We start from the raw sequence: 20,967 nt of genomic DNA on the forward strand, positions 1-20,967 counted from the left end.
CAGGAACTCATCAATGCAGACAGCTTGTTGGGGTGTATACAAGGCTGCAAACATCTGATTGAAGTGGTTTACGAGGGGCCAAAATTTGTGGAGCCGGTCATATCCAGGGTCACCCCAAGGGAGACAGAGTTCATTGTCACTGAAGTGCAGGAACCACAAGATTTGCTCATATCTAGTCCTGGCCATGGCAGCAGAGAACACTGGCATATGATGAATTGGGTCAGTGGACCAATATGACCACAACGCACTCTTTTTAGTAATGCCCATGAGGAGGGATAGGCCCAGAAAGGTTTTAAATTCAGAAATGATACGTTTCCATGCAAATTCTCTGGCAAGGGTGAAATTTGGATTTGTGGCGATAACTTGATTGGCATATAAATTGCTTTGGTCCACAATAGATCTGTAAAGATCTTCCATGAAAAACAGCTCATAAAAATCAAGGGGAATAAAATCGTCTGTTTCCACCTGAATTCCGGGTTGTCCAGTGAATGGGGGAAGTGCGGGCGCTGCAGAAGTGGTTGGCTCCCAATCAGCATTTGCAAGCGCATCAGGACGGACAATATGGGCTTTACGGGCCTGTCTTCAAATTCTTGGTGGCTGTGGGACACTACTTGTGCTAGCCACCGCACCAGCTTGAACTGCACTTATGGGACTCGCCACGTAACCAAGTGTTATTGCAGTGCTGGTTTGATTAAGACCAGGATGTACTAGGCTGCTGGTGCTTGCCACTTCATCAGATGGTTGAGTAGCAGTAGAACCAACACTCTGCTGCATACTAGAACCCTGCGATTGTTGCACCTCTTAGCAACAGAAGAACGGGGTCCGGAACGCCTGACCTTAGCAGGGACCACTACTCCGTCATCAGAGCTATCTTTCAGGATGCCGCTGCTCTATACAGGTTCGAACACTGAGCCTGTTTTTGACAGTGAGGCTCCCCCATCGCTCTCATCTGTCATGCTCAGAATCGTGTAGGTCTCTTCACTAGTGTACCTCTGTTTGGACATTTTGGCCAATAAAGTTATAAGTACACTAGTGTGACTCACAGATAAAAAAGCACCTGGTTGTCAAGGACTGATTGAACCGCTACCAAAATTTGTAGCTGCCAGTGCTAGCAGAGATCAGACCTGACTTTGCTAATGCTGCTTGTTTGGTATGCTGTGTGACAGTAATCTGCTGATTCTGCACTTCTTGGTGGGGATGGAGGTGCTAAACGCAAATGCTGGCAGGTGTCGGGGCTGATCCTGCTAATGCTGCGTTTTGGGAACACTAAACTATTGGGGACGCTAGTATAGTTCTGATTTGATCAAAGATATTCATCTGTTCAGACACTATACTAGTAGTGGAGGTGTTTAGTGTGTGTATGTGTGTGTGTGTGCGCGTGTGTGCATGTGTGTGCGTGTGTGTGTGCGTGTGTGTGTCACTGGCAAGGGTTAATAGACCTAGATTGACGCAAACTAACTGATGTCACCTGTGACACTAATACAGTGATCAGACAAAAGATCTGTACACTATAATAGTGACACAGTGACAGGGCAAGGAAGTGGTTAACTGGGGGGTGATCAGGGGGTTAAATCTTTATTAGGGGATATATGGCGGGGACCCTAAACCTATCTGGGACTGCCGTCAAACTACCACTAGCTGCCTCTCACACTAACTGAAGTCACAAGTGACACTAATACAGTGATCAGTAAATTGTCTGTATACTGTATACAGTGTACACTGTGAAAGGGTTAATGGGGGTGGAGGTGATCAGGGGGTTAAATCTTTATTGGGGGGATATATGGCGGGGACCCTAAACCTGTCTGGGACTGCTGCTAAACTACCACTAGCTGCCTCTCACACTAACTGAAGTCACAAGTGACATTAATACAGTGATCAGTATATTGTCTGTATACTGTATACAGTGTACACTGTAAAAGTGTTAACGGGGGGGGGGGGTGTCATCAGGGGGTGTAAATATTTATTGGGGGATATATGGCGGAGACCCTAAAGCTATCAGGGACTGCCGCTAAACTACCACTAGCTGCCTCTCACACTATCTGAAGTCACAAGTGACACTACTACAGTGATCAATAAATGATCTGTATACTGTATATAGTGACACTGTGACAGGGAGTGAAAGAGTTAATTAGAGGGTGATCAGGGGGTTAAATGTGTGCCTATGTGTACTGTTGTCAGTGTAGTGCTTCTGTACTCTCTTCTCTCACGCTGGAACCGAAAAGGACTCCAGGAGAGGAGATTACATAATTTCCTGTGCCTGTGTTTACATTACATGAGCACAGGATGTTCTGCCATTGGTAAGAACCGATCAACAGGTCCAAACCAAAAATCATTGGCCTGGGCCTGATGACTGATCGGTTCTGAACCGAATCAGAACATTGCAGGGATAGCGGGGGCGCGCCCCACTTATCCCCGCACGCGACCGACATACCTATATGGCGATTCGCGCAGCCCAGCCAGCCTGCCGCAGTATATCTGCAGCGGGCGGGCGGCGACTGGGCAATGAGGAAATCTGCTGGACCTGCATCCCTGTAGCCATGATATCCTATTGGGAGTATCTCACCAAAAATGACATTTTTGTTGCAGGGGATGCCAGAAATCTGACTTGTATCTTAGTGCAGACTTCTGGGAAAATCAGTGAGCCAATCACACAAGCAGGAAATGACATTTCAGGGGTGTGGTCAGTATACATTCTGTGTACAGAACACCTCCAGGTGGCCATATTGTATTTAACTGAAAATTACAGCGGCTGCAGATTGAAAAGGAAAGCTAATAACATATGACTTGTGTCACAATTGTATATGCTATATGTTTTTTTTTTTTTGCTAATTTTGTTTCTCACAAAAGTGGAGTAACCCTTTGTGTCCCCCCCCCCCCTCTCCCAGTCTGAGCTCTGTTGTACAGGGTTTACATGAGGCTGATATCATGTCAAATTTGTCACACTGCTTGTCTTTTTTACCACTTCCCCCTAGGTGGACATCATGTGGTGTCCTGGACTTTGAGTGGTGATATCTGAATGATGGGTGCAGCTGCAGGCATCATGCAGATATCTTTTTCTGCCGGCGATTCCCCGCACAGCAAAAACAATCATAGCGGCTGTTCAGCTGCTTGATTGTTTTTACAGGTGGTGGGACATTCCCTTCCCGCCGCCCCTCCAGTGCATGTTGGCAATCTGGAGAATGAATCGGCCGGCGGCGGCACTTTACCATAGAGAATACCGCAGACCAGATGGTCCCCGACTAACTTTATGACCTTTGGAGGCCGGGCGTTACGTTATGGCGTCACTTCTGGTGCCGGCAGATGTAAACACTGCGATTTTTTACCTGGAGAGGCAGAGATTGCATTTTTTTCTTTTAACAAATGTTTATTAGGTTTTTAACAATTTTTTTTTATTTTTTAACCAATTCTGGACCGGAAGGATTTGCCCTCTTAATGACCAGGCCATTTTTTGCGATTCAGCACTGCATTATTTTCCCACAAACAGAGCTTTCTTTTGATGGTATTTGATCACAATTTTTATTATAAACAAAAAAAGAGCGACAATTCTGAAGAAAAAAAATATATATATATATATTTTTTTTTTTTTACTTTCTGCTATGTAACATTCCCAAAAAAAATTAAAAAATCTATATTTTTTTTCATCCTTTTAGGCCAATTTGTATTCTGCTACATATTTTTGGTAAAAAAAAAATCCCAATAAGCGTATTTTGATTGGTTTTCGTGTCTACAAACTAGGGGAAAGATTTATGTCATTTTTATTATTTTTTTTCTACTAGTAATGGCGGCGATCTGCAATTTTTAGCGGAACTGTGACATTGCGGCGGGCAGATCGGACCCCTAACTGACATTTTTGACACTTTTGGGGGGACCAGTGACATTACTACAGTAATCAGTGCTAAAAAATATGCACTGTTATTGTAATAATTACACTGGCAGGGAATAGGTCAACCCAGGGGTGTTCATAGGGTTAATTGTGAGCCTAGGGGGGTGTTTTCTAACTGTGGGGGGATGGACTTGTGAAATCAACACAGAGACATGTGTTCCTATATAGAAGGATCATAGGCGCTCTGTGATCATTTCAGAGAGAAGAACGATCAGCTGTGTTTACAACAGATGACCGTCCTTCTCTCTCCACGGGGAGCGATCGCGTCTGCTGGCCCCGTGGATCTGTATTCCCGCTGCCAAGTGGGGGTAGATGCGCGCTGTCAGAGGCGCGCTCGCCCCCAGTAGTGCTCTTGCGTACTGCCATACAGGTACGGCGGTTGGCGCAGCCAAGCCAGCCTGCCGCAGTATATCTGCAGCGGTCGGTCGGCAGGTGGTTAATCTCAGGCTTTTTAGCCTAGAGGAGAGATGTGGGGTCCTGTAGACCCCAGATCTCTCTGTTAAGAGGACCTGTCATGTCCTATTCCTATTACAAAGGATGTTTACATTCCTTATAATAGGAATAAAAGTGATAAAAAAAAAAAAAAATAATAATAATAATAATAATAATTGAAAGGGAAAGGGAAAGTGTAAAAATGAAAAAATAAAAATAAAATAAACAATAAAAAAAAAAAAATGAAAGCGCCCCCACGCGCAGAAGTGTATGCATACATACGTCGGACCCACATATGTAAACGATGATCAAACCACACATGTGAGGTATCACCGCAAATGTTGGAGCGAGGGCTAAAATTCTAGCCCAAGACCTCCTTTGTAGCTCTAAACTGGTAACCTGTAAAACTGTTCAAAGCGTCGCCTATGGAGATTTTTAAGTACCGAAGTTTGGCGCCATTCCAAGTATGCGCAATTTTAAAGCATGACATGTTTGGTATCTATTTACTCGGCGCAACATTATCTTTCACATTCTACAAAAAAATTGGGCTAACTTTAGTTTTTTTTTTTTTTTAATTCATTAAAGTTTTTTTTTTTTAAATGCTTTAAAAAATTGCTACTTAAATACCGTGTGACATAAAAAGTTGCAACAACAGCCATTTTATTCCCTAGGGTCTCTTCTTAAAAAAACATATATAATGTTTGGGAGTTCTGATTAATTTTCTAGAAAAAAAAATTATGATTTTTACATGTAGGAGAGCAGTGCCAGAATTGGTTAGGATTGGAAGTGGTTAAAAAAAAAATATACTTTTCTTTTTGTTATATAGATGTTTTGAGAAAAAAAAAAAAAAGTTCTATATGTAAACCCTATTTTTGTTAAATTATATTTTTATATGATAAATACAGGCATGTATATATGTTTTGAAAAATACACATGCTCACTATATTTGTATTAATGTTGTATTTGAAAACTTTTCAATAAACATCTTTAATCAAAAAAAAGGAAAAAATAAAAAAAGAAATAATTTGGAGCTCGTTGCTGCCCCTTAAAAAGTGATCTACAGTGGATTGCTTTTCAGAGGGCAGTTGACAGGTGACTGGCGTTATCTCACTTCTACATAGTCTGTTTTAGCCCTAAGTGCCGGTTCACACTTATGCGATGCGGGAAGGCTGCGAATTCGCAGCCTGTTCCCGCATCGCACACGCACCCCCGGCAGTTCACACTGCCATATGCGATACGCTGGGGGTGTCAATGTAATCTTAACGACACCCCCAGTTTGATCGCTTATCGCAGTGCGATCGTGCAGTTCGCACAGGATCGGATCGCACAAGTGTGAACCGCTGTGCGATCCGATCCTGATGCGGCTGCAAAAATGCCTCCTGTGCGTCTTTGCTGCGGGTGCGATGCGAATTTAGCCATACAAACTGTATGGCTAAACTCGCACCGCACAGCCGATCGCATGTCATGTCGGAGCAGTGCGCTCCGACATTACATGCGAACCCCGCACACGCAGAAGTGTGAACCAGGGCTTAAAAGACTGAACCACTGTATGCGGTTTAAGGGGGGTTGTGGTGCGACCCAACAATGGGTTATGCTCAGCGGAGTTACTGCCCCCCTCATGTGATGGGGGGGGGGGTTTCATTTTTGCCATAGCTCTGAGCACTGGTCAGAGAAAGGGAGCAGTAAAATCAGAGACCTCCGCACCCTTAGGTCCCATTCACACATACGGTCCGTTCAGTTCATCAGTTCAGTCACGTCAAAATGTATTCGTTTTTTATCCATTTTTCATCCGTTTTCCATCCGTTTTTTATCAATTTTTCATCCGTTTTTCGTCCTTTTTCATCCGTTTTTTATCCATTTTTCATCCGTTTTACATCCTTTTTCATCCGGTTTTCGTCCTTTTTCATCCGTTTTTTATATATTTATCTGTTTTTCATCCGTTTTTCATCCGTTTTTCGTCCTTTTTCATCAGTTTTTCGTCCTTTTTCATCCATTTTTCATCCGTTTTTCATCCATTTTTCATCCATTTTTCATCCGTTTTTCATCCATTTTTCATAAATTTTTCATCCGTTTTTCATCCGTTTTTCATCCGTTTTTCATCCTTTTTAATCCGTTTTTCATCTGTCTTTCATCCGTTTTCCATACGTTTTTTATCCATTTTTCATCCGTTTTTCGTCCTTTTTCATCCGTTTTTTATATATTTATCTGTTTTTCATCCGTTTTTCATCCTTTTTCATCAGTTTTTCGTCCTTTTTCATCTGTTTTTAATCTGTTTTTCATCCATTTTTCATCAATTTTTCATCCGTTTTTCATCCTTTTTCATCCGTTTTTCAACCGTTTTTCATCCATTTTTTGTCCTTTTTCATCCGTTTTCTGTCCTTTTTCATCCATTTTTTGTCCTTTTTCATCAGTTTTTAATCCATTTTTCATCCATTTTTCACCTGTTTTTCATCCATTTTTTATCAATTTTTCATCCGTTTTTTGTCGTTTTTTCATCCGTTTTTTGTCCTTTTTCATCTGTTTTTCATCCTTTTACATCCGTTTTTCGTCCCTTTTCATCTGTTTTTCATCCATTTTTCATCCGTTTTTTTTATATTCACTACCAATGAAAAAACGGATGAAAAACAGACCGTTTGTCCGTTTACATCCGTTTTTTGTCCGATCCGCTTTTTTGACGGATGAAAAATAGAACATTCATCCGTTCAAAAAAACGGACATTGACGGAAGTGGATGAAAACGGATGTTAATGGATGATCCTCCGTTTTCATCTGTTTTTCCATAGGAATGTATTGATGTCCGTTTTTTTCATCCGTCAACGGACGGATGAAAAACGGACAAATGGACCGCATGTGTGAAAGGGGCCTAAAGTTCACCTCCGGGTATCAGCAGGCTGCTCGTACCATTCCACTGATTGGGGGAAGGAGGAGAAGGGGGGGGGGGAGCACAGACTTTGTTGCAACAATCACAGGATTTGTACGCCATCATTTCTAAAGTCTGTTACCACTTTTCTCCATATCACCTGCAGGGTGTGGTCATTATTAGACACCCCGCCCTCTCTGTGGAATGGTACGGCCCTCAGGTATATAAGACCAGGTAGTCTATGATGAGCATCAGTCTGTTGAGAATTTTGCAAAGAAAAACAAAAATGAGTGAGGTGGCAACCCAGCAATGTGGGGGAATGAGTGAGCCCAGGGAACCGACTGCAGAAGATCAAGCCATCCTTGATAAGGTAAGTGGTTGGGGAACCAATCCTAAGGGCTTGTTACCACCAGGTGTGATGATCTGCATTGGGACCCTGAGAAACCAATTGATCTGTCTTATTCACTCCATACATGTGTGTTCTATTATATTCCTGATATGTGGCTGCTCCACTATGTACTTGTATGAGAGTCTCCTGTTCCCTGGTGATCTGCTAGTCCCTCCTGCTTTTCCTATTTTTAAAAAAACTGCCCACACTAAGCAGGCGAGCACGGTCAGTTCCCTAGCTGTGCTGGAAACTCCATGTGCTCTCTGCCAATGACCAAACTTGTCCTGACACACCCCTGCTGCACAGCCATTCACTGGGAAGCTCAGTGTACTGCTGCTTCCCCCCCCCCCCCCACAGCTCTTATGCAGGGGGGGGAAGGAATTTATAATTTAATTTTATATCTAAGCAATGTTTTTGCCTTTCAATTCTATTTTTTTAAACTGGGTTGTTTCTCAAGGTAATCGATTACAATCACTTTTACAATGTTTCAGCATAGAGCTTAAACATTTTATTAAATTCTCTGGCATGCATTGTAATGTACATCAATGTGCATGTTCTGTGCACCGTAATGTGTGAATGGGCCCCTAGGGAAACTAGAATGTAGTGTATGTATTAGCTAAACCTTGTGAATTAGTCCTGTAGCTTGCTATGGAAGAAGCAATGGAATTCCCAATGTATATTGCACATTCATGCCTTTACCTAGTTCTGGATCGGAAGGCTTTTCCACCTTAATGACCAGGCCATTTTTTGCGATTTGGCACTGCTGTTACTTTAATGGACTATTGCGCTGTGGTACCCAAACTTTTTTTTTTTTCTTTTGGTATTTGATCACCTGTGCGAGGTTTTTTCCCCCTCTCCCTGTAAACAAAGAGCGACAATTCTGGGAAAAAACAATCTTTCACTTTCTGCAATGGAACATTCTCTCTCCCTCATGCGCCCCCCCCCCCCTACAAAAGTGAACTTTTTTTTTTTTTTTTTTTAAGTAATGGTGGCTATCTGTGCATTTGTAGCTGGACTGCGACATTGCGGTGGACAGATTGGACCCCTAACTGACATTTTTGACACTTGTGGGGACCAGTGACGTTACTACAGTAATCAGTGCTAAAAATATGCACTGTTACTGTAATGAAACTGGCAGGGAAGGGTTAACCTAGGGGTGATCAAAGGGTTGTGAGCTTAGGGGAGTGTTTTCTAACTGGGGGAGGGACTTGTGAAATGAACAGAGACCTGTGATCCTACATAGGATGGAAGGCGCTCTGTGATCACTTGAGAGAACGGTCAGCTGTGTTTACAACAGCTGACCGTCCTTCTCTTTCAGCGGGGAGCGATCACTGTGCTAGTCAGTCAAAGAAGATATGCAGCAGGCGGTAAGCAAGTGGTTAATTTGGAGCTTCTTGGAGACCCCTGGATTTCTTAAATGTAAAGCACAATGGGGGGGGGGGGGGGGGGGATTATTAAATGCATGGCCACCAATCAGCTTCTATCTTAAGCTTATTTTAATTTGAGTTTTGACAATGAATGTTAGCTGCTGATTGGCTGCCATGCACAACTCTTGCCAGATTCTGGCTACTCCAACTTTGGTAAATCCTCTATGTATTTTGCATACATTTCCACTTGGGTGTATCTGTTTGCTGTTCCATATTACGTATGCTGATTTAGATAGTGTAGCACCCTCTAGTGTAGTGGTCCTCAACTCCGATCCTCAGGGCCCACTAACAGGCCAGATTTTAAGTATTCCCTTGGGGAGATGCAGACTAGAGTACTGCAATCACTGAGCAGCAAATGATATCACCTGGGATGTATTTCAGTTATCTTGCAAATCTGGCCTGTTAGTGGGCCCTGTAGGCCAGGGTTGAGGACCACTGCTCTAGTTTGCTCGAATAGGAATTTGTTTGTTGGTGTAGGTAACCTGTTTTGGCTTGGCTGTCAGCCAATCCTGTTTTAATCTGGGTTGATCAAGGGAGGGCTGATATGACACATCAGACAGCACCTCTGGTACCCCCCTCTGGAATCTTCTAGAACAGGTATCCTCAAACTACGGCCCTCCAGCTGTTGCAGAACTAAATATCCCATAAGGCTTTGTAAAACTCTTTGACATTCAGACATGACTAAGCATGATGGGAATTGCAGTTCTTAAACTGGAGGGCCATACTTTGAAGACCCCTGTTCTAGAAAAATAGGAGGAGCTGCCTGGAGTATTCATGAGGGCCCTGACCAATTGGCAGTCCCAGGTGCCTGGGTCAGCCTAGCTGGACAGGAGTTTGGTGGAAGTTGGGAGATGTAGTGTTAGGGGGCTGACTGTGGATCCTTGAGGGGTGCCCCCCTTGTATGAGGGGGTAACCTTGGGTCTGGGAGCTTAAATGTGGTATGCAACCTATCCAGTGGCGCAGGAGTGAGGACAGCAGGAGCCAGTGAACATTTCTGGGAGCTCTCCAAACAGAAGACAGCCAGGTGGCTGGTGAGTGTTATAGAGTTGGGGAGGACTGGGTGAGAGCAGTCGCAGATGGATGCAGTCAGTCTGGGAGGACTGGCTGTGGAAGCTTGGCCAGAAGGGCTGGAGAAATAGGCAGCTGTAACAAGATGGGATGGCAGTGCCTAAAGAGGTGGTGCTGGGATCCAGTAGCCACAGGACAGCTGGGCACTAAGACTTTGCTACACTACCAGAGGGGCCTGCGTTCTCTGCCTGTAAAGCGCATTTGCTACCAATCTGACTGAGCCCAATTGTCATATTGCTTAACAGCGGGTCCTGGGAGTTTTAGTGTCAAGCAGATGTTCAGCTGGAGGAAGCTGTGGAGTGTAAATGGACTGTACAGAAGTTGTCCCTGGGAAGTTCTGCTAAATTCAAGTGGGCATCTCATAAAATCCCTATTAAAGTTCAATAACCCTAATAAAAAAAGGTGCTGTGGAAAATCCTGAGTGCCTGACTAAGCAATGTATGGAATCCCTTATTCACCAGTGGGGGTATCGCTACAACAAACCTGTGCAGATTGGCCAATCGAGGGACATCCTCTATCTGTAGTGCAGTCACTCGGCCTTCTTGATATACTGCAGAGTTAAAATATCCATTGCAATGCCTTGGATTCATTGGGACAGAGCAGCCCCTAGAGCTGGTGTAGTGAACCCACTAAGGAGCCGCAAGTAGAATGGGATCCCCCACACTGCAGTCAGGCACACCAAATCTTCACAGGCTCGCTTGAGTCCAAGAACAGTTCGTGACTTGTCTTATTGAGGGATGTAACTTGGATAGAGAAGGGAGTATGAGATTCCCACTTGACTTCAGAACAATTCAGGGACAAGTTTTACAAAATAGTCTCTATATACAGCTACTCTTCTTCCTCAGCACTCACTTGCTAACAGAACCCAACTATGTCACGCTGTAGTAATTTTGTAGAAAAGGCCCATTGCAGGCAGGAACTCGCAGCCCCTATGCTTGAACGGATTGGGTAACGCAGCTCTCGCTTTCCCAGTACTACTTTTGTGGTCACTGATCCCAGCACCACCTCTTAAAGCGGAGTTCCGGGCACAAAATAGATTTTTTTTTTTTTTTTTAAACTCTCCTTGTAATTGAAGATCGAAAATACTCACCTCAGTGTACTTCCTCCCTCTGAGCCGCGGCTCCGCCGTCACTTCCTCCTTCGCGATGATTCCTGGGAGCTGAACATCATCGCTCCCAGGAATCAATGCGACAGCACCGGCCCCGCTCGTCACTTCCGGGGCGACGCCGCATTCCCTGCTAAACAGCTTCTGGGCATGCCCAGAAGCTGTGGAGGAATGCGGCGCCGGAAGTGACGAGAGGGGCCGGTGCAGGCGCATTCTGGGAGAAGAGGACGCGGAAGAAGACGCAGAAGAGGATCGCGCCGGCTTCAGCTGCCCACGAGATGGCAACGCTGTGGAAGAAATTTTATAAGTGAGTATTTCTTCTTGCAGGTAAGTGCGAACCGGGACAGATCAGAGGCTAGCCATTGTGGAATCTACTAGCCCTGACTGTCCCGGGGGTATGTTTAGTGAAAAATGTATTCTGTGCCCGGAACTCCGCTTTAAGGCCTTGTCAACCCATCTGGTTGCAGCTACCTATCTTGCTAGTCCTCTGGACTGACACCAGCCCACCCTGCTAATTCAGATCTTCGATGTGCTGACCTGCTCCCACTGTCCACTCTCCTTGCCCCTGTGCCTCCAGGAAGGGCTTCCATGTGTTGTAGGGGGAATCTACCAGCACCTGAGGTCAAGCCCCCCCCCAATTAGGCAGAGGGGTTTTTTCCCCACATTTTTGTCGTAAGGTAACCTTCATGCTTATTCTGAACCTAAAACCCTTAAACGCCTCGGTAGCTTACCTAGGATTTATTCGATCTTAAGGGCTATTCTCATATTGGAAAGGTGTCAGAAATTTCTCTGGTTGGCCATAAGGATATCAGAGGGCACATTACATCTGCAAATTCGGTCCCTCCCCTTCGGTCTGTCCTCCCCACCTGTGCATCTTTACCAAGGTCATGGCAGAGGACTTGGTCTAATTGTGGCTCAAGGGCATTTCAGTTATTGCCTACTAGGACTATCTGCTCCTGTTTGCCACTTCTCAAGAACAGTTGTCCAGGGACCTGAAAAACAGGTCTACATCATAAATCGCTAAGAGTAAACAGTGGCGCATGACATACACCCGTGGTTTGGAGTGAGATTGAACTCCACCAGAGCACCAGGAATAGCCGGCAAAAGCAGCAGACTGAGTATCGCATGGATGAGAACCACTGTGGACAGCAGGGAAGTGTTGCAGACCCACAAAATGGCCATAATGTCATGTGATGTAGATGGGCGTGGTTATGCATTTCAGGGTTTGGCCCCCTTTGCCGAAAGGTATGGCTGGAATACACGAGCTGGTGACATCTTTTATGGAGTTACACCGATATACAGCTTCCTTTCTGAATTCAGTCATCTGAGTGAAATGCCTGGAAGGAGGGAGCAGTGTTACCCTATCACAAGGTGTGGTGAATGGATCATAACGGGACTGTCACTTTTATGAACTTATTTCTTTTTTTTTTTTTTTATGGACTTTTATTGATCTTTGGTCAGTTTAATCTCACTCTGAACCATGGGTGTATGTCACGCACCACTGTTTACTCTTAGTGATTTATAATGTCGACCTGTTTTTCAATTCTGATTTAGTTTTAAAGTGGATAGTTTTTTTTTTTTTTTTTTTTTTTTTTTTTTTTTACTTGATAGTGGAGATTTGTTTGATGTATACTTCTTTTTTTTTTTATTTTTTTTTTTTTTTTGAGTGGACCTTTCTTACATGCAACAAGGTGATTCTTGGAGTCTGGGGTGGCTTCTGAATCTGGAAAACTCCAGTCTAGTGCCTGCACAAGGGGGTCACTTTTCTGGGTTACAAGTTAGAATCCACACTTCAGGGGGGCTTTCTTCCTTTGGAGAAGAGTCAGAGAGACAGAGCAATGAGCTTGTTACAGAGCAGTCAGCTTAGATCAGTAAGACGGCCATGACTGCACTGGGATTGTTGATGGCTGCAATTCTGGTGGTACAGTGGACGGGACTTCACTTCCGTCCTTTACAACTCATCTTGGGGGTGTGGGACTGCACTCGGCAGTCTCTGGATTCCCTGATGCATGTACCAGTATTGGTAAACGGATCCCTTTAGTAGTGGAGGGTCTTGAACCTTTCTCAAGGTCTCTTGGATCCATCAGTGTCTACAGTCATCTTTACAGACACAAGTGGCACAGGTTTGGAAGCACACCTGGGATCTTGACTGGTGCAAAGATTCAAGGAAATGTTCAAATTGGAGAGCCTTCCAGACAACTACAGGGCCACCATGAGCAGGTCCACTCAGACAATTCTGCAGCAGTTGCTTATGTCAACCGGGGAGGGGGAAACAAGGAGCAAGTCTCTGTGGGTTCTGATGGAAATAATTCTTCATTGGGCTGAAGCCTGGGTGCTTTCCCTTTCAGTTCACCTGAAGGGAGAACTAAACCAGTTGGCAGACTTCCTGAGCAGAAAAACTTTTTAGAGGAAGGTGACTGGACCCTTAAACGAGACATCTACAGCGTCCTCACCCAGAGATGGGCGGGGGTTGGCAGGCTGCTGTGCGTGGCCCTTTTTGCCTCTCGACAGAATACGAAAATGCAGCTTCTCCCTGAAAAGGTGGGATGGGGTGCTTTGGAGTGGATGCACTAACTCAAGAGCTGGCCTTTCTCTGTTACTTTAGGGCCTTGAGCAGGCAGACCAGTGAGCAATCACTTTTCCTATGTGGGATTTTTCCATGGTTCTACAGGCTCTTAGGAGAGCTGTTTGAACCCATTAGGTCTTGTGAGATTTTAACCCTCAAGATGTGTTTTTTTTTTTTTTTTTTTTTTTGGGGCTCTAGTAAGGGTTCTAGAGCCTCTAAACATTCTTTAGCCAGATGTCTTGGGTTAGCCATTAGTCAAACCTATATTGCAAGTGGGAAGGAGGACCCAGTGGGTATTGGGGCACATTCCACTAGGGCTGTGGCGACTTCCCATGTGAAGAGAGCTGGTCCTATGCCAGAGATCTGTCGGGCAGCAACCTGGTCCAGTTTTGCGACCTTCACCTAGCACTACAGGCTGGATCTGTTGTCTGCTAAAGATCAGGTTTTTTGGCGTAAAGTCCCGCAAGCGGTGGTCCCGCCCTAGGGGTAAGTACTCATTTATCCTCAAATGTGGCTGTCCTGAATAACATGGGAGGAAAAGCGGTACTCTTTCCAGTAGTTTTTCGCAGGAGCCTTTCAGGACAGCACCGTTATCCACCTGAAGAGGTTCTGGACATAAGATTGTTAGGATGTGTCTCCCCAGTTGGCTGGAGGTTCTCTTGGAGAACTGAAGGGCACTGGCTGTCTGGGTTTAAATCTGCATGGTTAAGGCAGTGTTTCCTGAGAAGGGAGGAGCCAAGGTCTCACCGATGTGGCTGTCCCGAGACTCCTGCAAAAGATGTTACTGGTAAGAGTAACTGGTTTTCCTACCCTAACTACTTCTAGCATACAGAGGGTACTACACTGGCCACACAGCTTGCAGAAACTTTATTTGAAGTGCACAAAGTTGACACTTCATTTGTCACTGTAGATGTGATCCAGCCTGGAATGCTGAAATAAAATGCAGCATAATCTTATTATTGCAGATCACTGCAGCACAGCTCCAGGTGGCCTTTCAGAGTGATGCACAGAAAACCAAATGTTTTCTGTGTCCTAGAAGCGATTAACGTTCTTCCAGTGCAGAAAATTGCTGGTCACCCGCAGAATGTGAACAGAACCTAACAGACCAGACTGTTTAGCAAATGTGGCAGTTAGTGGGATGAGACACTTTACCAATGACATTAGAGATTACAATTATGTAAAACTTTATCCACAAGGGGAAGGGGGATTGTTGCTGTTACTGACCATAAAGTGTTATCTGGAGTTCAGCTTTAATCTTGGCTAAGTCCCATCTAAATCTGCTAATCTAACATTGCCTACTCCCTAGACTGACAATGCTGCTGTCCAAAGGTGGCTCAATTGCTCCTTCTTCCAGAGTGGAGACACCCTAAGAGGAATTTAATACTGGTAGGATCGCCACCACATTTGGATTGGTAACCTGCAAAATTACATTCCACTAGCTGACCGCAATGTGTGTGCTACTAGTAGTGGCAGAGTAGGAAAATGTACAAAACTTGTGATACAGCGTGACTCTGTCTTAATTGGGTCAAGATTCACTAGAGTTCAGGGCTGGGTGACTCATCCTGGCAACTCTCTGGTGCCTCCCCTTTGTGTCTGGAAGGTTGGAGAAACTTCTAGAACTAGAGTGGGTTAGGAGAAGCTGCCATTAATATTCATGGGGCCTCAGCCAATCCCCAGAAGTGGGCTGGCAGGGAACAGACCACACCATAAATTGATATGGGCCATTCCAGCAGCGAAGTTGGGTGGAAGATAGAGATGGGAGTTCTGAGGAGTGGCTGTTGGTGGCCCTTGAGGGAACCCCCTGCCAGGAAGGGGTTGATGGCTTGGGATAGAGGCTTGGGATAAATTGCCTAGAAGAATCCCACAACAGGAGGCAGAGGCAGCAGGACAGAGCAAAGTACAGATAGGAAGTAGAGATCAGCATTGAGCAGGGCCAACACAAGGGAAGACTGGTCAGCTCTAACAGTGCTCTATCTGCAGACAGCAGTGGGCTTAGTCGTTGTCCTTGTCCTGGGGAATCTCCAAGGTAGTGTACCAGTCGGGCAGGACTGGGGAGGAAGATCAGCCAAGAGTGGCTGCCAGCTGGGCTACAAATTTCTGCAAAACTGGAATTTGAATCAGTGGCCAAAGGGAAGCGGGAGAAATGTCATGCAGTTTGCTCACTGCACTAGTTTGACAAGGGACTGAGCCTTCTTTCCTGTAATGGTCTTTGCTGAGCTAACACATTTGTTCTCACCCAAGAGTGAGCAGCAGATGCTTTGCTGGCAACCACGTTTGTGCAGAAGAAAGTGGATTTTTTTTTTTTGTAAATGGTGAGGAAGTGGCTCTGCTGTCTCTATGGTTCTGGACATTTATTAAGTTGATCCCATAATTTCCCTACCCCATTCAAGTTATCAACACCAATAAAACCTCAAACAAGCTGACTGGTTCCTGCATTGAAGTGCATGAAGGAAATGCTGTGCAGCAGTGGGGACCCGGGGCACTAGCAACATATTGTTGTGGTTTACCAGATTATGGCTGAAGCTATCCACCATAACCCCAGTATTTTACCCGGCAGCTGGCTTTCTCACATAGTTTGTACTGTATATACTTGTGAAGCGCTACCCCTTAGGGGGCTGCTGGATTTTGGCTCCATCAGCACAGCCAGGCAACAATTTTCAGCAGGCACCTGGTAGTCAGAAAACCAGTTTGTTTAGGGGAAACCACTTGGATGGTATGGGATGCCCAGAACTGAGTTTAGTAGAACTTGTTACTGTCTCTGGTGTCTAGCACAAAATTCAAGACTGTAGTCCCATAGAAATGACTGCAGTCTGATACACCAGTTCAACTTTCAAGACTGGATTCGCAGAGATCCAATAAATATTTAGGCCTTGATCTGTCCTCCTACCCATTTTTAGTTCTAGAACCTTCAGGAAGATTCCAGAAGCCAGGGGGAGGTGACACTTGGCCCTCAGAGCCTGTCAAAAACCTTACAACCCAATTAATCTTGGCTACATTGGAGCCCGACTAAATTAACCTACTTGGTAATGCTACACTTGGATTTTGGATTCATCAGATTCCTCTGCATATAGGTCTCCTCTCCTGAAGCTTGTCAGCTGCACTGTGCATGACCTGCAGTGACTATCTGGTTAGTCTGATCATCTGCAGTAATGACAGTATTACAGCTGGTACTGAGTACAGGTCTACAGTTGGACCATTCCAAACTTTTTTTTTTTTCTTCAGGTGAAGGAACAGTATGAGAAACAGTCTGGGACAAACCCTGGGGAATTTAAGGCAGTACTCAAGTTGTTGCTGGAACAAATTACTTTTTCAAGGTAATGCTTTGGGTTTTATGTGGCATTGTCAGTAGGGCACAATGGGGCTTTCTACAAACCACTACTCCACACCCCACCATTTGTTATTGTCCCCTCTAGACACCAATTTGCAACACACTGGTCCCCCTGTTCTTTACAACACCCCCACCCCCCCACCTTCAAAACTGTTCTTTGCTCTTTTCACCCCCCCCATCCTATACCATACTAATCCCCATCCTACGCTGCTAGCCACCACCTCTGTTATCGTCAATCTAATCAAATTCTATGCCTTGCGCTTCTTCCCGCCATTCTTCATTCTACCACCCATCACATCTTTTGTATAGCTCTGATATATTACATAGTGAGGTCAAGATGACACTAATCTATTCACCTCTATGTACCAGAGGAGCTTGCACTCTAGTGCTCTCACCATAGTTACACAATACGTTTTATGTAGCTGACATTCCTAGGTGTTGTAAAGAGAACATTGCAGCAGTCATCAGTTTCTCACCAGAGGAGCTTGCACTCTAATGTCCTTGTGCCAATCCTTGCCCCACAGATGCTTGCAATCTAAAGTAGCCCTCATTTATCTCAGAATTTATTTCCTGATATGCTTGACAATAGAATTATAATTTCAGTGAAAATACAAAATTTAAAGGTCTTAATTGTTTCTGTTCAGGTTGACACTGGAGAGGACACTTGTATCCATGTTAGAGTTTTCGTATCTCTGCCTGGTTCAGATAAGGGACCGACTTTGGCGTCTTTCCAGCCGGATAAGAAAAAGGATGATAAACTGGAGTATTTCTAAGATGGAGATGACTAAAACAGAATGAACATAAGGAATCCTCATAGTACAACTATTCCCCAGTTCACTTTAAGTTATTCAACACAACTCTAAAGTATGACCAGGCAAAATAAAGTATACAGTAAATGCATCCTTGCTTTGGATGGGCCTTAATGATGGCTGTATGTGTATGTCAGTCAGCTCCATTCTGTACTGAGCAGTCACTAACTGCTCCCCATCGCTTTTAACAGGTGGGCAGGGCTCATGTGACCACCGCAACAGCCAATCTGTCATCTCCTGTCTTTCAAAAAAGGGTAAGCAATAAAGGGGGTTTAAGAACAAGTTTGTAAAGAAAAATCGGATCTTTTGGAATTTTTCCTTGGCTGACAATGCACATTTTTGTGGACCGAGGTGTCCTGATGAACCTTAATACTAATGGGGTGTATATAACATTTATGTGTACTGATCTGTAAAATCCTGTTCCATGTTATATTTTTCAGTAATAAAACTATGAAAATTAAAAGTTTTTTTGTTTCCTTCATTTTGCGAAGGCATATAAAGCCACACTGCATCAACCCACCTCTACATGTGCAGTTAACCCTAAAAGCTTTGCTTCTGGCTTTACTCTGGTTCCTCTCCTGTTGTGTACATGCTAAAGATGGGTCAGGGTAGGGTGTAGAGATGATGATAGTATTGTTGCCTATAAAATTTGCCAGTGTACTTGCATGCAGATTAATAATTGGACTTAAAGTAGAACTACTTTAAAAAAGAGAAGGTTGGGACTTTAAATGAGGCGTATAACCTACAGTCAGTGATTGGTAGATATAAATAGGTACAACATTGTACCGTACAATGTTGCATAGTGAGGCTGAAAAGACATCAGTCCATCCAGTTCAATCTATGAGGTGTGTGTTTGCTGTTAACCGTACATTGTATACCCCTGAATGTTGCAGTCTTTAAGGTGCCCAAGTTTTTTGAACTATCAATGCTCCCTGCTGATACCACTGCTTGTGGAAGAGAATTCCACATCCATACCACTCTGACAGTAAAAAAAATCCCTACACAGTTAGGTTTTTATTGTGCCCCTGTAGCTTACTGAATTCCCTTTATCTGAAAAGCTTGTTCCCTATGCTAGGGTCACCAGTACAGTATTTGTACATTGATATCATCCCCTCTCGCGTCTCTTCTACAGAGAAGTTCCATGCTTGTAGCCTTTCCTCATAGCGGATGTCCTCCATTCCCCCTAATTATCTCTGTTGCCCTTCTCTGGACTTTCTCCAGTTCCAGCACATACCTTCTGAGGACCGGTGCCCAGAACTGGAAAGCATATTCAAGATGTGGCTGGACTTGAGTCTTGTAAAGTGGAAGAATTGTTTCTGGAGTGAATCCCCTTCTGTTTCCATGCTTGCAGCGGCTTGGCATTGCATGCTGTTGCCACGCCTGTTGTCCACTAGGATGTCCAGGTCCTTTTCCATCATAGATTCACCCAGAGGATCACTGCTTGGCGAGTAACTTGGCACCCAAGTGCATTACCTTACACTTTACAACATTAGCCTCATCTGCCATGTAGTTGCCCACCCCATTATTTTGCAGGACGTGGTAACCTTACAAGCAGACCTCAAAAAGAGGTACCTGTGTTGGGTGCTATTGGTGGTGCCACATCCCTATGAAGACTCAAGAAAGTTTCCCCTATTGGTGGGACTTTTTAGGCACTCACATGTACACAAAATCTTATAAAAAATATAAATTTTATTGAAAATTACAATTTCACAGATATATATAAAAGGCAAGTAAAGTAAGATACATCACGTATGCATTTTGGAAGTGACAACACAAGTACGGGTTTTGAGTCTTCACCCTGTACTTGTGTGGTCACTTCCAAAATGCATATGTGATGTATCTTACTTTACTTGCCTTTTTATATATATCTGTGAAATTGTAATTTTCAATAAAATTTATATTTTTTATAAGATTTTGTGTACATGTGAGTGCCTAAAAAGTCCCACCAATAGGGGAAACTTTTTCTTGAGTTACAAGCAGACCTGAACATAGAAGATATTGGCCTGCTTAGTATCATCCACAAATACTGAGATTGTGCTGGTTATCCCATCCTCTAGGTTGTTTATGAATAAAACTGGTCTGGTCCCAGGACATATTTTTGGGGACCCCACTTCCACACCTGACCAATCCAAGTGCTCACCATTTATCACCACCCTCTGAACTTGCCCCCGGAACCAGTTTTCAATCCAGTTACTCACCCTATGGTCCATACCTTAGTTTGCACAGTAAACGTTTGTGGGGAACTTTGAAAAATCCAGATACACCACATCCACAGGCCTTTTTATCTAGATGGTAAACTCACTTCATAGAAAGCTTATTGGTCTGCCAATTTTTTTCATAAATCTACGAATACCGGTTTCATTACTAAAGTCTTGTATATAGTCCCTTAACATCCCTTCCAAAATTTTGCAGACTATTTTGCTAACCAGCCTATAGTTACCCGTAATATCTCAGCCCTCTTTTAAATATTGGTACCGCATTGGCTTTTTCCCCATCAGCTGGCACCATTCCCATCAGTAAGTAGACTATCCATAAAGATCAAGAACAGTGATCTAGCGATCACCTGGCCGAGTTCTTTATAAGGGCCCTCAAATGTAAGCCATCCAGTCATGGCAATTTATGTTTTTCATGTTTAGTTCTGAGTGTCTTCTATTAACCATGAGGGTGCTTCTTAAGGTATATTTATATAACATTACAAGCTTGGTTAGTGTAGCCCCCCCAATTATTTTGTGAAGACTGAAGAGAAGAATTTATTTAGCACTTTTGCATTCTCTGTCCTCTGTGGCAAGAGTTCATATGTGTACATAATTTGAATGTAACTTTATTAGTTTCATCAGCAATTGTGACCATGATTTGTATGTAATATATTCAAGTAACAGACATTTGCATCATAATTCAACTAAATCATAACCTGATAAAATAAAGAATTAGGAGCTGATCATGGTTGGAAAGTCTCAGTTCTAAATTGTGTAGCATAGATCTATAATAAACATTTAATGAAAAATGACAACTGTTAAACATGATTCTTCTAAAGGAATTGCATCCATATGGTTCAATGCTTGTCTAGCCAGGGCTGGCCCAAGCTGTTTTGCTGCCTGGGTT

General features: G+C 43.9%; 2 protein-coding genes across 2 annotated transcripts in view; one reads left to right on the plus strand and one right to left on the minus strand.

Annotated features, from left to right (window-relative positions):
- The window catches only part of LOC309547924 (cystatin-B-like), a gene marked incomplete at its 5' end in the record, with an annotated part of 1,082,587 nt that overhangs the window by 1,026,921 nt on the left and 34,699 nt on the right, over nt 1–20,967 (minus strand). The window lies entirely within an intron of this gene.
- On the plus strand, nt 7,461–17,907 carry LOC309545728 (uncharacterized protein; the record flags this gene model as incomplete). The annotated part of the gene is made up of 3 exons (XM_082245065.1): nt 7,461–7,544; nt 16,951–17,042; nt 17,701–17,907. The coding sequence occupies 3 exons, from the start codon at nt 7,461–7,463 to the stop codon at nt 17,852–17,854; spliced, it is 330 nt and encodes a 109-aa protein (XP_082101191.1). The 3' UTR covers nt 17,855–17,907.

This window comes from Pelophylax lessonae (assembly GCF_965119305.1).
Source record: "Pelophylax lessonae genome assembly, chromosome: 2".
Classification (NCBI taxonomy): domain Eukaryota; kingdom Metazoa; phylum Chordata; class Amphibia; order Anura; family Ranidae; genus Pelophylax; species Pelophylax lessonae.